The 17909-nt window shown below is 30.8% G+C and overlaps 2 protein-coding genes across 15 annotated transcripts in view; one reads left to right on the top strand and one right to left on the bottom strand.

Annotated features, from left to right (window-relative positions):
* LOC141455796 (uncharacterized) overlaps nucleotides 1-5289 on the top strand; it is a 109309-nt gene extending 104020 nt beyond the window's left edge. For all 6 annotated transcript variants that reach the window (XM_074131195.1, XM_074131194.1, XM_074131192.1 and 3 more), the window contains one exon: nucleotides 1025-5289. In XM_074131195.1, coding sequence (XP_073987296.1) covers nucleotides 1025-1759 — 735 coding nt within the window. In that variant the 3' untranslated portion in view covers nucleotides 1760-5289. The remainder of the gene's footprint in view (nucleotides 1-1024) is intronic.
* Nucleotides 5290-5865: 576 nt separating this feature from the next.
* Nucleotides 5866-17817, bottom strand: LOC141455809 (dnaJ homolog subfamily A member 2-like). 9 transcript variants are annotated; one of them, XR_012459454.1, is made up of 9 exons: nucleotides 17658-17817; nucleotides 16943-17208; nucleotides 14265-14345; nucleotides 13904-14180; nucleotides 13610-13811; nucleotides 11610-11639; nucleotides 10758-10885; nucleotides 9349-9611; nucleotides 5866-6553 (listed from the first exon to the last, which is right to left on the bottom strand). XR_012459454.1 is itself a non-coding variant. In XM_074131227.1 (8 exons), exons 1-8 carry the CDS (start codon nucleotides 17724-17726, stop codon nucleotides 9417-9419), a joined length of 1248 nt encoding a protein of 415 aa, XP_073987328.1. In that variant the 5' UTR covers nucleotides 17727-17817; the 3' UTR covers nucleotides 9343-9416. The 9 variants fall into 9 exon arrangements, 1 of the variants encoding a protein (XP_073987328.1); XR_012459453.1 differs by having other exon boundaries at nucleotides 5866-6990; XR_012459455.1 differs by lacking the exon at nucleotides 5866-6553 and adding an exon at nucleotides 7834-8123.
* Between the last annotated feature and the right edge of the window lie 92 nt (nucleotides 17818-17909).

Here is a 17909-nt window from a genome sequence, read left to right on the forward strand (position 1 = left end):
ACTGCCTTGTATGTTTAATACAGTAATGATAAGAGTCCAGTTGATGTGAGAATATAAACAGTACACAATAATATAATTCCTCACTTGTTCTGTTTTTTACTTAGTAACTTTCGTTGAAGAATATAGATCTTGATATCCTAATATATTGTACATGTACCACCCTTGAGATATGCTATACAAAAGTTCTTCAGAGTTAGTTTAAAGCACGATTACTTCACTTTAGCAAAGTAAAGTAGACACTCTCTGCCAATCATTCTCATTCATATTTGACTATTGACGCCTGCATCTGATTTGCAATGATACACAAGAGAGCTTCAGTAATTCTTTTAGGTTACAGTGAAGTTTGACATTTCAGCCACCTGATGTAAAATCTTAACGATACGTATAACAGTAACTGACCCGGTTCAGGATTAAGCTTCAATGTGTATACAAACTAAATGTTGAAAAAGTAAACCCGCAACTATTCACTTATTACTTTCTAACATTGCAAGTGTAAATAAATATCTTTTTTCGCTCATTACTTCACTAATATTCTTTTTTACTTAAGATTACTTCTAGTTAGAGAAAGTAATATCATCGTACCTTATTTTCGAAAAAGTTTTTAATGTAAAGTTTTCAATCATTTAAATTAAGTTTTCATTATTTAAAAAAAATTTGTGTATGGGTTGTATTTGTGACACAGAATGTTGAAAAACGAGCAGTCCAGAAAGCGCAGTCTTCATGATGCTTTTGAAACCGAAGTCCGTATCCTTTTCATTTTCTCTATTTACCTGGACAAAGCTCTTTAAATTTATCATCTGAATGCTTACCATTTTCATTAAGATAATTTCCTTGTAGAGTACAGTGCAAAAGAGGAATTAATATCATTGTTTGCATCAGATTTTGTATCTTTTAAACGCATCTTTGGGCTCTAATCAATAATGTAAAATTATAATTAGTTTTTGCAAAGCTTTGTAGGCTGTTATTAATATATTTTGCTTGCCTGGATTGAAGACAAATAATGAAAATAATGTATACATTTTAGGTTGATAGATTGGAATTATATGCAGAACCGACCGATCCAAATCATAATTCTGCAGACAAAAGGATGTTAGTATTTAAAGATAACGGTGATACATTTCCAAAAAAGGCTAGATACGAACCAGAAGTCGTGGATCATATTTTAGATTATGTAGAGCAAACAGAAAAAAATAGAGGTAGAGTTTATATCAATTTGAAAACTGGTGCCGAAGAAATTGAACTCGATGAACCAGAAGACAATGGTGATGATGGTAAAGTTGATGGAGTAGGGGATGGTGTAAGTTCAGAATTGGAAGACAGAACTCAGATGGAAGGAGGAGGAGAAGGTAATGGTGAAGAGGAGGAAGATACTGAAGTAAAAAGTGGTGAGGGAGAAGATAGTGCTGCAGGGGCGGTTTGCGGTGGCGGTTCATCTGGGGCTGAAAGTGGAGGTGATGCCTATGAAGAAATGGAAGTGGACGAAAACCAACAAAATGGGGACGTAACATCTGAGCACAATGAAAGTGAACAAGAGGATAAAGAAGAAGAACAACAGCAAACACAGCAGGAACAAGTTAACGATGGAGAAGTTGAAGAAAATGTTCCACAAAAAGAGGTTGATGAAATACCACCGCCACAACCAGCAGCAGTTAATGAAAACGTCGATGACTGTAGTAGCAATTCGTCGAGTAGCGTTAGTTCTTCGTCCTGTGCCAGTTCAGCGTTACCTTTACATCAACCAATTGAACAACAAGACTGAAAGTTTTTACTGAAAGAAGAGTAAATTCGCCTCCGATAGTTACATTATAATTATTATTATTCTACATTTATTTATTTTTGTCATTAGAATTATTAGGAAAGACAAAGGGAAAAGATTAACCTTGGGATGTTAAATTCAATTTTATTTAGTCCTTTAATTTATTAGAAACTAAATCCAAATTCAAGATTTTCAAAACTTAATTATTTTAGAAAGTAATGATACTTTTATATTGAAAATTACTAAGCCTAAAGGTTTTTATACAAATTAGTAATAAACCTCAGGGACTGGACGAAAATATTTATTAATAAAGAATTAAGGAAACAGGGTCACCTGGTTTTGGTGGAGATAGTTGTCAAATGCCACCAACCATAAGTTTTGTTCGTGTATAAATTCTATATCACTCTTCTACAAAAATATTTAAAACCACTTTTCCTATTTGCTGTTTTTAAAAAATCATAATGTATGTTCTAATTTCTCCTACTATCCATCCAAAGAACAAAACTTGTCAAATGTTCGCTTTTATTGCATCAACCTTTTTTTACAAGTGTTATATTCTTTCACATAAATATTTTAAGAAGCAGAAAAATTTAAAACTTTTTTTTTGTAAATATAGGTCCTATAAGAGAGACCATAAGAGGAACTTTTATTTTTGTTTGGCATTGTAGTGAACCAAGTATTAGTTACCAATTATTTACTGTTTTTTCGCTTGTTTAACTTTATGTTAAATAATAAATTAGAAAATATATATCTAACATATTTATGTAAAAAAAGCATATCCTTTTTTTCAGTTAGTCATTTTTATTAAAAGTAATTTTTATTTTTCCTTTTATTTATGTATTTTGACTGAACCAAGGCTGACAAACCAAAAAATAAAAATAAAAATTTTTAAAAGTAAGCCTTTATTAAAATAAAAACCTTTTTTTGTGTATATAAGTTATAAAACAATATAATAAAGTTGAAAAAAAAAATTATATTTAAATTATACTTTATTATTACATTTAAACAAAAAATTTGTTATGTATAGATTATAAAAAACAAAAAAAAAGTTATAACAATAAATATTATTGTAAATTCTTGTAACATTTGTTTATTGTAAAAAAAGGTATACTTTGTAAATAAAAAGTCCTATCTTAAAACTTCTTATAAATTATTTTTATATAAACAAGGTAAGAGAAATTCATGATTTTATCCACCATCCCAGAAAATCATCCTGTGATAGAAGCATTGTATAAGGAAATCAAATTTGATTAATCAAGGTAATAGACAGATGATAGAGAACTAGCTTTTAAGGCGGACATAATATCCCAGAAAAACACAAGAGTGGCTCTCTAATTAAAACGGGAAAAGTTTCATTTTTAAGAACCAGGGTTAAAGAGGTACATAATTAGCTGATATTGTTAGGCTACCGTGCCAGTCGATCTATGTACTGACGGAAATTACGAAAATAAGACGGTAGTAAGACTTCATCCGGATAATCAAAGCAAGTAACTGTTAAAAATGTGGTTAGGTACTTGCAGCGCTGGATAATATCGCTGATACCTCAAGGATTTTCATTCATTTTCGTATGTTGCATCTCATCTTTCATTTGTTGTGAGTGTGCCTGTTAGTTTTTTTAAAGTAGTTCCATTAGACTGTATTATGAAATTTAAGGTAACTACTATTTGGTAAAAATACTAGAATACAAGAAAAAATTGCCTAGGTAGGTTATGGTAAGAGAAAGTCGTAAGAGTGTGCTCATTATATATTTTTTTTAACTGATTTAAGGCGCGTCAACATTAAATAGGAAATAGTAATCATGGTCAACTCAGCCGAAAACTGCCGACAAAAACCAATCGTATTCGGCTTATTAGAGAGAAGTAAGAGAGAAATGTGATATTAAAAAAGCTGGCTAAGGCTAGATGGGTTAGAGATCTGGTAATTCCTGGAATTTGCTGTTGTCCAACCCAACGGTCTTTGATAGCTTAGGTTTGAACAGAATTTACCGCTCTGTACTACGTTTATCCACTCTATCTCAGGAACAGAAAATCGTAGAAATTTCAAATTTGATATTTCATTCAGGTGCCATTAGGAGAAGCGACAATAAATTTTTGGTCAAAATAGGTCCACCGGAAGTGTCACTTTACTGAGTAAATTTTCCATTTTTTTTAAAAAACCACTTCTTGGATTTTCTTCAAACTTGGTATAATTATAGCTCATAAATAGTTCTATAACTTTTATTAGGAACATTTTTCTGGAATCTTTCAATTAAGGGCACTTTTGGGGGAGGGGGTGGGTGGGTCAGTCCAGTAGAATGACAGTTCTCTACAATATTTGGACTTACTTCCTATTAAAGATTAATTAGGATTAAAGTGTAACAAAAATTCTATATTAAATTCAAATTGAACAACCGGAAATACCATTTTACAAAATCGATTTTTTTTTTTAAGCGATTGCAAGCCTTTCCCTTAGTGAATGTAACAGCATAATGGCACAGCAATGTTTCTTAGGAAAGCTTTAATATCTGCTTCCTACCCAATTTTATAAAATTCAGGCTAAGATTTACCGAATTATGAATAACAGTTTTAGAGCACATTTTGTTAGAAAAAGCATGAACAGAGTAGAGTAGGTAGGTAATTCACATCATGTTTTTTGTGCGTTCTTGATTTTCTGCCCCCTGTTCGCAATGGTAATCTTTTATCCAAAATCTAAACACCAACCGTTTGCATCTGAAACTTATAGGTGTATTTCAAATTATTACATCTACATCGATGTAATTATTTAAAAATAAATAAATTTAGGTTTTTTGTTTTTTAATAAATAAATGTTCTTGGGCATAAATTAATATTTTTACTTGATTATCCTAATATAAATCGTTCTAATGAAACTGTAAGTACAAATAAAAAGAAAAAACTAACACAAAAAAATCAAGGAATCAAAGATTCTTTGGTATTACACATTTAGAAAAGTGAAAAACAAACATTACAAAAAATTTAAATATAATTTTTAAAAATTAAAATTACAATTTTAAAAAAATATAGCCTACGAAATTGTATAGTTGCCATAAGTATTATACCCTCATGTATTTACCAATTGAGAACTTACAATACTTATAAACTTCAATAGAAATTCTAGAAAAATAATCCAAATGTAGTTTCCTAAAAGCAAGGACTTCATCAACTGATTAGTTTACTTACTTCAAAAATGATTAACTTTAATGCATTATACTGTTTTGTTTTTTTAAAATTAAAACAGTTAAAAACATTTTGTATTATAAAGATTTAAAAAATCTATTTGCAAAACATTTTCACTTTTTAATTATTCAATGGAAGAATAGTTACTTTTATTGAGTGTAATTTCAGGGTAATACCAGTTTTCTTTTATTTTAACATGAAAAAAAAAATTGCTTTTCCGGAAATATGAATTAAATTTAACTTGATTGTACAATCAATACTTCATTACTTTTTTTGATAACGATATGGGTACTGCGATTTATTTTACTAAGCAAATATAATGTTGATAAAAGTACAAATTATTTACATCCAATCGCTCTCTCTACTTCCTGCCAGTCACAGCACTAGTCTAATCTTCTCCCAAGTTTTGGTCCACAGACACTCACAACAAAAATTTTCTCTTAAAATGTAATACCTTTCCTTTTTCACCAATGAGTTAGTTAAAAATTCAAATGAGTTGAGTGCAACGGCTTAGTTTTGTGTAAACAAACATCCACAGGAGAGAGAAGAGAAGAGAGATCTTTTGCGAACCAAGAATCCTTTACCTCAGTCAGATGTTAAATCATTACCTAATTTAACGGTCATAATTACTTTAATACAATATTATTATTATTATATCTTACAAACTGAAATCACACTGATGAATCATTATTAATAATAAAAATTGTCTTCCGGCCAGAATCAGCATCAGCGACCATTGGATGTTCGAACATCAACAACAGGATTTATCGGTTGCATTGATGATTATATATAAATCTTGAAGCAATAGGCTCTAAAATTTTCAAAAGATTGGTGGAAGAATTGAAAGAAACTAATGGGATCACCAATAACGTCTACTACTTTTAAAAATATTATCTCTTGATAAACGGAATAGATCTCCTTAATCATACAAATGACTTTCTTTTTTTTTTGGCCGCTCTTCTTATACCAACTTCAAGCTAAGAAAGTGGGTGATTTTAAAGGGGAAAAATGCATTTAAAAGGCCGTATAGTTATTTCTATAATTTTTTTTTGTTTTTGTTTAATCTTAAACGTCTGGTCATATTTTATAAACTTATTAGACATTAAAAATGTACAAGAATCTTTAGTTTTTTATAGTTTAAATTTTTTATTTATTGTGTTTGAATAATATACAGTAAGCTTAAATTTCGAAAGTATAAGAAATTAACAGTTCAAGTGTTGAAATTTGAAATTAGCTGATTTAAAAGAATCTAGATCATTGTTTCTTTTTTCTATGTCTGCGCCTACTTTATTACAATACCTAACTCAATGTTTTAGATCACACATACATTTTATTGATTCAAATATAAATAAAATAAAATAAAATAAACTTCAACTTCTAGGTTTTCTTGTGTATATTTTTTCTAAATACTTACTTAAATGACTGTTTCTCAAATAATAATTTTCAAATGAAATTGGGGGAAATAGAAGAGAGTGAAAACAAAATGGCAGACACTATCACATGAACATACACTCTCTCTTCCCAATTACGCATAATCATGTATTCTACTAATATAACAATAATACATAATGTAGAGTTAATTTTAAATATACATCCATTTATTTCCGTTGTCTGCCTTTGAAATCTAAACAAAAAAGAAAAAATACATAAAAAAAAAAACAGTTTATTAAACACTTAAGGGTTGAAGATATTTATATATTTGTTTTTAATTTAGCAAATGGTTTACATGATCACAAAGTTTTCAGTTTATCCTTTAAATGAAGCGTTAATAAAAGAAATGCTTCATTCTCTTCAATTTTTTTTTCTTCTTACAACAAAAAGCACATCTTCCAAAGGTATTTAAAAAAATCACAGCAACATTTGAAATTGTCTGCTTCTTTTTTTATATAATATTCGTACGTACATACTCGTTACAAACAATATAAGTAGAAGAATAATTTAATTAAATCGGGGATGATTTCACTTGTAGCACAGTGTCTATATTTTAGTTTAATTTTAAAATAATATTGATTATGTTTTTTCTTCTTCGTCGATTCTAAATTTGAGGATTTTGTTTTGCAACTGTTAACAAAAACAAAAATAATAATAATAATAATAATATTTTGTTTAATGAAATGACATGAAGGTGAAAAGTATGTAAAAAGGAACGAAGTGCTCAAGTTTTGACTCTTTTTTTTGGTTATGTAAGAGATTATTCTTTATTTCTTTTTAAATTTAAACAACAACGAATTGTGGGGCTCGAACCTCCAAAGGATCCAGTCCTTGAAGTATAAAATTCTTCGCTCTATAGTTAACGCTCCTTTCTATGTCACCAATCAAACTATTCACACAGACCTAAAACATTCCTTTCGTCACTCGAGTTGCTAATACCCGTTATAAAAAATTCCATCTTATCTTACAATCTCATCACAGTCCACTGATACTACACCCTTTCTTCTAGAACATTTCCAGACAACCCTTCTTTAAAGGCCGTGCGATCTCCTCTCTGAAGACAAGAGTTAAATGAAAGTTAAATATTGATAGATTGTTATCACTGGGTAAGTTTTCTATCTGAGCGTGTTAATGTAGTAATATTATTACCCTTGTTGCTTATAGCGCAATAAATGCGTTGATTGTAAAAAAAATTAACGATACAAAAACTAAAAAAATTTTACGCGTCCACTCCGGACTGTGTTACCTCGCTACACACAACAGTCTATCACCGGATAATCAGCTGTAAGGAGTTTTTAGAATGAAAAAAAATCTAAGGTCTAGTTTTCTGAAATTATTATGTAATTAGAAAACTTGAGGAAAAATTTGTTTTAATTAAACCACCCATAATATTTACTTCTTTTTTATTTATTATTTTTAAATTTTATTTTTAACTTGGAACTTTCCAGATAAAGAAAAAGAAAACGCAAAAGATATCATAATTCACGTTTAATCAATATAATTTAAAGCACATTACACTACTCTTCCAGTAATATTAAAAATAACAGTTTGGTTCCAGGTACTATATGGTAAGAACTATGTTTTCTCTTTCGAATCAGGCTAGTCTCCAATCTACATTTAATTTCTTTGTAATCCATGGTCCTGTTCTTTTCCTTTGCAAAACTCTGCCAGTTACCAGGTGTTACCGGAAATGGATTGTGACAGCAGAGCCAGTGGTTTTTTTTTTTATAATTGCGCAATATGCCTTCTTTCTTCGAGCGGGGCTCAACATATAAACAGATTACGGGACTGAATCTTAGTGCTCCAATAGCTTTATTATTGATATCTATATTATTGAACGAGATTATCATTTTTTTTTTTTTTTTTAATTTGGTTAAGTGGAATAGACGGTAAGGGGGCTTCTTTAGCCTACGCCTCGTGATGTACTATTTACAACTTTACAGCATAAAGCACTTTTACAAATTTTATTCTCGTAGAGGGAAGTAGAGCCACTTCCTTTTTGATGTTCCGGGGGATTTTGACCTTCCTGCGGGTATCCCAGTTTAACAACACGAACAATATTTACATTTAAATTCCAAACACTCACATAATACAAGTAAGGAATGTTCAGATGGTTAACTTGACTTTAATTAAGGTTACTAAGTATTTGGGTTTAACTTCTCCTCTGGCAAAATCGAATTAATCTCACACATTTAATAGTTGACATACTAATGTTTTGCAGACATGACTAGTAAATCTAATTCGTCTTAAATTAGTAATAAATTAATAAATATAATTAGTAAACGTCAGCTCGAACTTTTCCTTGTTTTAAAATGGGAACAACTTTACCACTGTCACGTTCTCGTATTTTTTTTTTTTATAAATTTCCACAAATAATTGACGTGTTGTTAAAACAGCATTTTAAATTAGACAATTCGTATCACAATTTTATGTGGCCATCTGCTAAGTACAAAAAAACAAAACAAAACATTTCTACGTTTCCGCTTCGTTCTGACATGCTTTAAATTATCTTTTGCCATTAATAGCCTCCCTTGTCCTCACGATGATCGTGGAAAAAGGTTAAAGATAAAATAATTATAATTAATCAACCTAATGAAAGTTTTCTACTTTCTAGAAAGTGTTCTAAGAAGCATAAGTAGTACTGATTGTACTTACTATTTTGAAAATACACTTTACTCGAAACTTATGAAATAATTTCTTTCCAATTAATCATTTCTCTTCACGGAATGCGTAAGCAGAGTAAGCCAAAGACTAAACTAACTAAATTTACATAAAATAAAATTCATATTTTGATGAAGATTTATCTTCTTTTAAACCGTGGGTATCCACGAAAGTTTGCTACAATAAATCACTTGCTGGTATAATAAATTTGTATTTGTAAATCGCGTGTTGTTTAATAATCTCTTCGGCACCTGTCATGAAACCGAATAACTACTAATAATCACAAAAAAATAAAATAAAAAAATGAACAAAAAGTCTATATCCTACCTTGCTGTTTTATTTGTGATTTTTTTTCTTCAAAACAAATTTGAAAAAGAAAAATTGGAGGGTACAAATTATTGTTGGGCGCAAGGGACGCCAGGTCCCGCAGAAAAACCAATATGTGGCCCGTGATCATCTTCTTCATAAGCTTCACCGCCCCCACGACTGCTTCCTCCTCCTCTTTCCTCTTCATATTCATTTAGATCGCATTCCTCTGCCCCAGCTGGTATAACAGTTACAGGCCGGGTCGGCAAAGCAGATTCTATCTCCTTTATTAAAAAAAAAGAAAAGAAAAAAGAAGTGTATTCACCAAATTATAATACATATTTCATGTTTATAATCAAATTTAATTAATCTTCATGAACCAAAAGATCAAACTAGCAATCTAACAGTCTTAATGGTTCAGAGTTTAACCTGCAAAAGTTAATTTTTTGTTATTACAACATAAAGTTACTGTTAACGGTTTTGCAAATAGTAACTTCATGTGTTAGAAAGAGAGATATATGTACAACCAAAAAAAGTGCTTGGGCGGTTTGGAGTTCAAGAATAATTTACGATTTAAAAGCAGTGAGAAAAGTATGCTTTGGGAAGGACAATCAAAGTTTGGAGGAATGGGAGAGAAGTCCTATTAAGCTCAGGTCCCTCATCGTCTGTCACACAGGAACAAATCGACTTCAACTAACTGCCCTTAGGTTTTCTACCCTTCTTAAGAGACGGACATTCTTAAGTTCAACCAAGTAAAAACCATGTCAACTTTAACCCTAATTTAATAATTATAAAATGAACCCTAATGCACAATTTATAATTTATTGTTCCAATGATATACAATATACATTAAACTTTAATAGTCATTAAACATTAAATTTTAAAATATACATGCCATTTTTTATCATTAAAGCCCTGAACAATGTTGTTTATGACAGAGAACTTCTACAGAAGCCAGCAAAACTCGAAGGGAAGGTGATGAGAACTGAGTTGTTATTGAATAATCACTAGGACAAGGACTTAAAACTTCTCAATAAAAATAAAAATCTGAAGTGCCTTGGAAGGTGTGCCAGAGCCATTATTAACTTTGGAACGTCTAAGTCAGAATTTCTTTTAGGCTACACATGACTCAGAACATATTTTACTGAAACTCTTCTTGAGTGAACTGTATTTAGTGTTAAAAAACCAAAATTTGCTCTAAACTCTAAACTAAAATTAGATGATTGCTTAGAATCATTAATAGGTTGCACAGGCACTGATGATAATGATAATAACAATTATCATGGCGAAGTTATTAAGGACTACCAGACGATCTTGTCATTAACTGAGAAATGGTAAGTAGGTCCACAACTTGTTTAAAGTTCTGATTATAGATTTGAATAAATAAAATAATATATAAGTGCATAAAGATAAACAACTATTATTCCAACCTTCAATTTTTCTTCCGTTGTAAAATGATTGGGCGGAAATACCACTTTAAATTTAATATACAGATTGCCTTTATCAAATGGGTTTCTTCTTAACGGCATTCCTTCACCAGGAATTCCCTTTACCTGATCTAAACGAAAAATAAATAACATTAATATAAATTTCATGTTTTTAAGAAGATAATATTCAGGGGGTGGACAAGAAAATGGAAACACTTGACTTTTGGCATCATAATGTTTGAACATGTTCAAATCAATCAAAACTTGACATATTTTAATGTTTTTTTTTTAAATTCTGTTATTTGATATGGTTTTTTAACCTACCTTATTTTTTTTTTTTTTTTTTTTTTAAAAAAAGAAATTTAAGGAAATTGTTTATAACCTTCTAGAAATGGCAGACCTCTCAGACTTTCAAAGAGGCCAAATTGTTGGTGCTCGAATGGCAGTGTAACAGAATGTGCCCGAATATTTGGCGTTTCAAGAGGTAATGTCTCAAAAGTAATGACTGCTTTTGAAAGAGAAGGGAAAACGTCCTCAGCCGAGTACAGGTCTGGTCGAAAGTCGAAGTTGTCTGAGAGAGACCGTCGGACTCTAAAGCGAATTGTTAGAGCTGATCGCAAGACCACAGCTCCTAAAATCACTATTGAGCTCAATAGACATGTACAGAACTCAGTTTCCACAAAAGTATTTTGATGATTTTTCAAGGTGTTTCCATTTTTTTGTCCACCCCCTGTATGTATTAACAGATTTTCAAATCAATAATTATAATTCTTTTATACTTTACAAATAACCAGTTCTTATTTTCGTATAATATTTAAAGATGGGATTGAGGAAAAAGGAAAATGAAGGAATTACCTCTCTCACTAAATTCATTCGGGTCATCAGCTGTAACATAACATTATTTTTAATATTCATCTTATTTATACCTGCTATATTATTAACATTTTATAAAAAGAGACATTCTAAAAGGAAGATCATTAATTCGATCTTTCATTTTTACAGTCAGTTTTCTCATATAAGTTAGGTATTTGTTCCAATGTTTGAACACTTTTTTCCGCATTAATGTTTATTTAATAAAGAGGCATTTCTATCTATTTGAGATTACACGTCGTAGCAAGCTTTATATTTTATCTGTGACTGAGAAATTTTTCTCTTGAGACAGAACCTACACGCTAATAACTTAGAAATTTGTAAAATGTGCGGAAGAATTTTATGTACAACAGAAATTTTACAAAGAATGGCAAGCTTTCTTTTTCAAAGGTGTCTCTAACCAAATTTGATGTTCTAAAATCTTAGTACAAACAAAAGATAAAGAGGAAGAGAGCTTCCACGCTTGGATACTGTAGAAAAAAGTATCCACTAACTCTTTCTTACTAATGTGTGAAACTCAAAGCTGCAAGTCGGGCTCCGCATAGAACGAATACAGAAAATTATAAACAGCGAAAACATCTCTAGGTCATCTTGTTCTGGCGCTTACTAGTCTGCATAAAAGTTCTTTCTCATTTATTCTTCGTCACGACTATATTTTATGTCACTTAATTTATTCTAATGCTAAGTATTGATATTTTTGGGTTTGGCATGTGAAATAGATACTTAATTAACAGTATACCTTAACATTGCTCTCCATATATGCTCTCAAGCTCTCAAATTATCTCACTTCATACTGCTTACTCTCTCTTTCCACTTAAACGATATACTCTCACTCCTTTACAAAATGTTCTTCCCGCGTTATTTAATCAACTTGTCAATTGCTTTGCTATCCTCCACTATGTATATCACTTAACCAATTAGTTCTGAGATTGGAGAAAAAATATTATCGTAAAATGAATAATTTCGAGGGATCTTAAAGATGACTATTTCTCTTGAAGTCGGCGGGTAACTATAAAGGAAAACTTATTGCAGTAAAAGAAGCACTACCAACTTTCCCTTGGAAGACCTGAAAGGAGGTACATAAATTTATTGAACTGCTAAGCATTTATTCAGGTGCTTACAATCACCCAGTTTCTTGGCAATTGTACAAGAGACCTACTTCAAGCTTTTGATCCATAAAAAACCAAAGATCGAATAAATGGTAACTTAGAAAGGTACTGAACCTATTGAGACCCATGGATTTCAATAGTAATCTTGCCAGAGAGACAGATTTTGAGGCAGCCAATTGATTATAACTGTTCTATTAAAATAAATGTGTGACACACCGATTAGGTTATGTAAGAGCGATTATGGAAAACAAGGGTGTGAAAAACATTGGCAACCACTTCTCATTAAAAATGGCACGATTCTCCAGTACTTCCCCCGATCAGCTTTCTGTGCAAGTTACTAGCTGTTTTCTGGGCATGATTTCCTGCAGAAGCATATCTTCGTACTATTGGAGTAATCAATTTTCCGAAAATGTTTTGCAGCTTGCTCGTGCTTAACACAAGAGCTCCGCCAGCTGCTCTGGTTGAAGCTACCTCTAAAACAACGCTAAAATGTAAAGTTTTGGATTGGCAAATTTATGTTGTATTGCGAAGGAAAAATAGTCGAAAGGCACATTAAAAAAGAAGAGGAGATATTATCCAGCATCGCGGGTTTATTGACACAACATGACGCCCCCAATTAATCAGCAACAATTTTACTCACATCCAACTTCAACGACTATTCATTATAGCCATGTTCAGCACTTACCATTCTCAATGTGCCAGTTTCAATTATATTCAAAAACATGCAATATACTTAGACCGAACTGGATATTTTAAAAAGGTAATCCTGATTGTGTTTCAAGTTGAAATTTGGATCAAGTATAGGACCTGGTAATCTAAGGGGAGGATTCTTTTTTTTTTTTTTTTTAATAAAGTCCTAAAATGCAAAACTCTTACCTGGCTGTATGACACTGCCCGGTGGATTTGTTATAACCAAATCTCTTCCATCTAAATGTTTTATAACGATGGAAAAACCGCAAAGCGCTTCAGTTAATGGCAATTCATACATCATAAATAAATCTGGCCCGTTTCTTTTAAAACATTGATGCGTTTGTTCTTGAAGTATAATAATCACATCTCCTGGTTCAACACCAGCAATCTGTAATTTTGTTTCATTAACGCGTTTTTTAATTATAACAATAAAAAAAAAAAATAGATTAATCTACATAATAATGATAAACTGACACACACCTGATGGTCACCATCCCCTTTGAACACAATTTTCTCACCATCGGACATTCCTTTTTCAACATGTACTTTTAATTTTTTAGTTTCAGTCACTACTTTCTTGCCTATGCATGCTGCGCACTTATCCTTCTCGCTAATTACATGTTTTTCACCATCACATTCATGGCATTTCATTCGGATCTCTTGATGCATCCTTGGTGCAACTTGTTGGTATGTAGCTTTAAACCCTCGTCCATCACATCCTTTGCATACCTTGTACATTCCAGATTTGCAGCCCTTACTGTTTTATAATTATTAAAAATATATATTGTTATTTGCTTTATCATTTTGGACAAAATATGTACAGAAATACGTTACTATTTACCCGTTGCATGTTTTACAAAAAACATTTCTTGTTAACTGAAGATTAGCTGTCCTCCCGTTGTACAAATCTTCAAGTGTAACTCTGGAAATGACATTAAAAAAAGTCAACGTTTTTCTTTCCTAACATTTTGTTTAAATTCATTTGTGTTATGTAGATTATAGTTTCATGTATAATCAGGATGATCGTCTTGTGTGGCAGGCCTTTTTTGAGAACGTTCATCTATCGAGACTAGGAAGTGCAATTTTTTTAAAAAAAGCTCTTTTTACGTTTTCTGTAATTACAGAAAATTTGTCGAACGGAATCATTTGAAGCTGATCTAATGGCGAACTACTTCAGCTTAAATGTCATTAATTTTAATGTCATTTTTTCTCAATTAATAATTCGGTTCAGAGGGAATGTGTCCCATTCTATCAACATTATTATTAAATTTATCCTTTTTTTTAATGCAATTCTAAGTTACAAGAAAATTCAATGATATTAGTAAATGGCAAGAAAAGTCATGAGTATTCATACGAGATTCTTTTCATGAAATGTAAATTGAAACTGTCGAATATTGGCGAAAACTATTCAAAAACAATATTAACTTATGAACACTAGAGGTGGGCTCACAATCTGTAACCGAACCTCATTGTGATTGACAAAAACTTTAAACTTAATTATATCAATGAAATAATTAAAATTTTTGTTCAACATTTCTCCCATAGGTATTTGATAAACTTTCGAAATGAGGACGAAACAAAAAATCCCGTTAAAAATACGATAAATTATATTTCTTTTGGAATAATACTTCGTGTTTTACCCAATTATCGCAAACAGAAACAAATAAACTTGAGAATTTATTGTTTAATGGTGAAATAGATAAAAGAAAAATGGGCATATTGCAGACTTCTAAGCCGCCATTACATAGGCTGTATGCTTACTTTACACTCCATCCGGTGGAGAACTCTTCAGAAAACATAAGCAGTTTCTACAGTTCACATTTAACCATATTGACGACTCACTAGATCCTTGATGGCAAAACTTTTGAGATATACGTGACAAAAATTTAAAAATATTATTATTTGACGTATTTCAATTTTATTTACCTATTATCTATCATTTTTTGCAAGCGTGCCATGGATTTGCCATCACTGCACTAGGCTTATATAGTACCATCCTACACTCAAATTTAAAAATGTTGGTGACTCGTTACTTGTTACTCCTCCAGAGAAATGTCTATTATGGCTACTTGTTTTATAGATTTCAATGACAAAAATCCTATTATCATGATGCCCCCACCAAACAATTGCTCCAGCAATACGGAAGTCATCAAAACTTATTCCGAAGATCGGATTGCGATAATCCTCAAGCACTATTCTCAACAATATATTGAGATGTGGACAAACAGAGTCAACCTCACAATTTTTGGAGTAGGTCTTTGGGAATAGAAAGGGAACAATCGTTAGAGAGAAGATATTTCAAAAGTTTTTCCTAATTTCCCAAGTACTTTCTACAATTGAAATCACTCGTATTCATGTTTAAGAACAGTGATAATATTGATTGGTGATGAGGCACCAGCTAAAAGAATGAAAGTGCATTAGCCCGATCCTGGTTCAATCATTGCAAAGTTGTGGTTATAAAAATTTTATCACAAATTTAGATGAATTTAAAAAATTTAATCGTCCAAGTGATTAAAATTAAATTTGGAATTTAATTCAATCAATCAAAATTTAAATTATTCAATTTTAATAATAATTTTTGTATATGATTAAACAATTTGAGTAAATTCCAATTAAATTTAAAGTTAATTTAATTCAATCAACTAATTTTGGCCGAATAAATTTTTCAATTTTAATTATAATTAAATCTAAATTATGTTTTAATGCAATTGATTAAATTTTTGCCTATCTCTGCTGGATAGTTGCTTTAAGTTGAATAAACTTACATAAAATTGAGATGTTTAAAATACTTTCTTATAAAAAAATTATTCGATTCAAGGTTATATATATCTATAAGTAAGTTACATATTTGGAGAAAACCATCAGAGCCCCAGGTAAAAGCAAATCACACCAATGAAATATCTGTTCAGAAAGTGCTACTACCAGATGAGGAATTTTATATAAAAAAGAAAATTTGAAAACTCATTAATCCTTCTTAGTAATAAATAAGTGACAAGACCATACATATCGCCGAATTGGCATTTTAGAGTACCTTTCCTATGCCTCTACCATAAAATGCCCTAAGTCCAAATTTCCAGTAAAAACTAAAATTGATCATACGTGGGCAATTAATTCCTTAGTTTAAAAAAGAAATAAAAAAAAAAACTTTGAAACTATATTCAAAAAACACCCTTCCCAACACATACACATACCCTTGTGAGAGAGAGAGAATTTTCCGGACTTTTCCTTGTCACCTAGTAACAAAAATATATTTGAGGTAAAAACTCTATTTAAAAGTTTACGCAATCTCAATACTATCTAGCAATAGTAACGATAAATAATATATATATATTTATGAAATGAAGATTTCATCATACTAGCCAATATTATTTTTCTCATAATGCTACTGCTGTGCTAATAAATTACGAAGCATTACAACCAAAGAGTTGAACTTTATAATTAAAGATGAACGTTCAGCATGTAAGATAAAAATTTAAAATAAAAATAGCTTAAACTTTTCCAAGGAATCAACTTTCTTACCTGAGGGGATGAATGGTGTCTTCAGCTTTGCGAGGACCACGTCTTCCACCTCCAAACATACCTCCAAATAACTGTGAAAATAGATCCTCATGGCTCATACCACCGTCTTGCATTCCATTCTGCATCCCTTCTAGCCCGTACCGATTATACATGTCTCTTTTTCTTTCATCAGAAAGTACTTCATATGCAAAAGATATTTCTTTAAATTTGTCTCCTGCTTGAGGGTTTTTATCCGGATGAAATTCCTTTGCAAGTTTGCGGTAAGCCTAAAAAAGAAATAAACTCAATCTCAAGGAAACTAACCTATGCTGTTTCATACACCTACATTACTTGCAACATTATCAAAAGAACAGTGTTTACTATGCAATACCATCTAAAAAATTAAAATTCAAAAAACTTCTTGAAACGGTTAAGTTGTAATTAATAAATAAGCGCATTAATGATTAACTACTAATGTTTAACAATACGTCTTTTGATAGTTCGGGAACCAATGACAAAAAAAATAGTATTTGTAGGCATGAATTTAACTATAACAAAGTAACAAAAATTTTGTTGCATAAGAACAATTATTTCCATTTAACAACCAATGAATTCAATGACCTCTTCCTTGGATCGTCAAAGGAAAATTTTAGATCTGAACAACGCACAACGTAAAACATTAGGAATATTTTTACTTGATTAAAAAATACAAGTTATATAGATAAGTAATAAATACCTTTTTAATTTCTGAATCTGTAGCATCTTTAGAAACACCTAAAATATCATACAACTTAGTGTCTGCCATTTCTATGTCTATAGGAACAAGGGTAGAAGAGAGAAGCCCAGAAAATCACATGAGATTCTCATAGGTTCTCTAAATCGAACAATGGGTATAATACTTCAAAAAATAATCCAATAATCAATACAATTTTATTTCCAATTATAATTTTACGTCTTTGCTTATTAAAAGCATTTTAATGTTCACCGT

Source organism: Rhodnius prolixus, unplaced genomic scaffold (assembly GCF_049639745.1).
Source record: "Rhodnius prolixus isolate KJV_2025 unplaced genomic scaffold, Rpr scaffold_4, whole genome shotgun sequence".
In the NCBI taxonomy this organism is placed as follows: Eukaryota; Metazoa; Arthropoda; class Insecta; order Hemiptera; family Reduviidae; genus Rhodnius; species Rhodnius prolixus.

Bases quoted from the DNA above. Each gene is read 5' to 3' on its own strand.
- LOC141455809 (XM_074131227.1), bottom strand. From the start codon at position 17,726: ATGGCAGACACTAAGTTGTATGATATTTTAGGTGTTTCTAAAGATGCT. The intron at 14,181-14,264 runs GTAAATAGTAAC...ATTATAAAACAG, and splicing joins TTTTGTAAAACATGCAACGG to TAAGGGCTGCAAATCTGGAA. The intron at 10,886-11,609 runs GTAATTCCTTCA...TTTTTCGTTTAG, and splicing joins GAATGAATTTAGTGAGAGAG to ATCAGGTAAAGGGAATTCCT.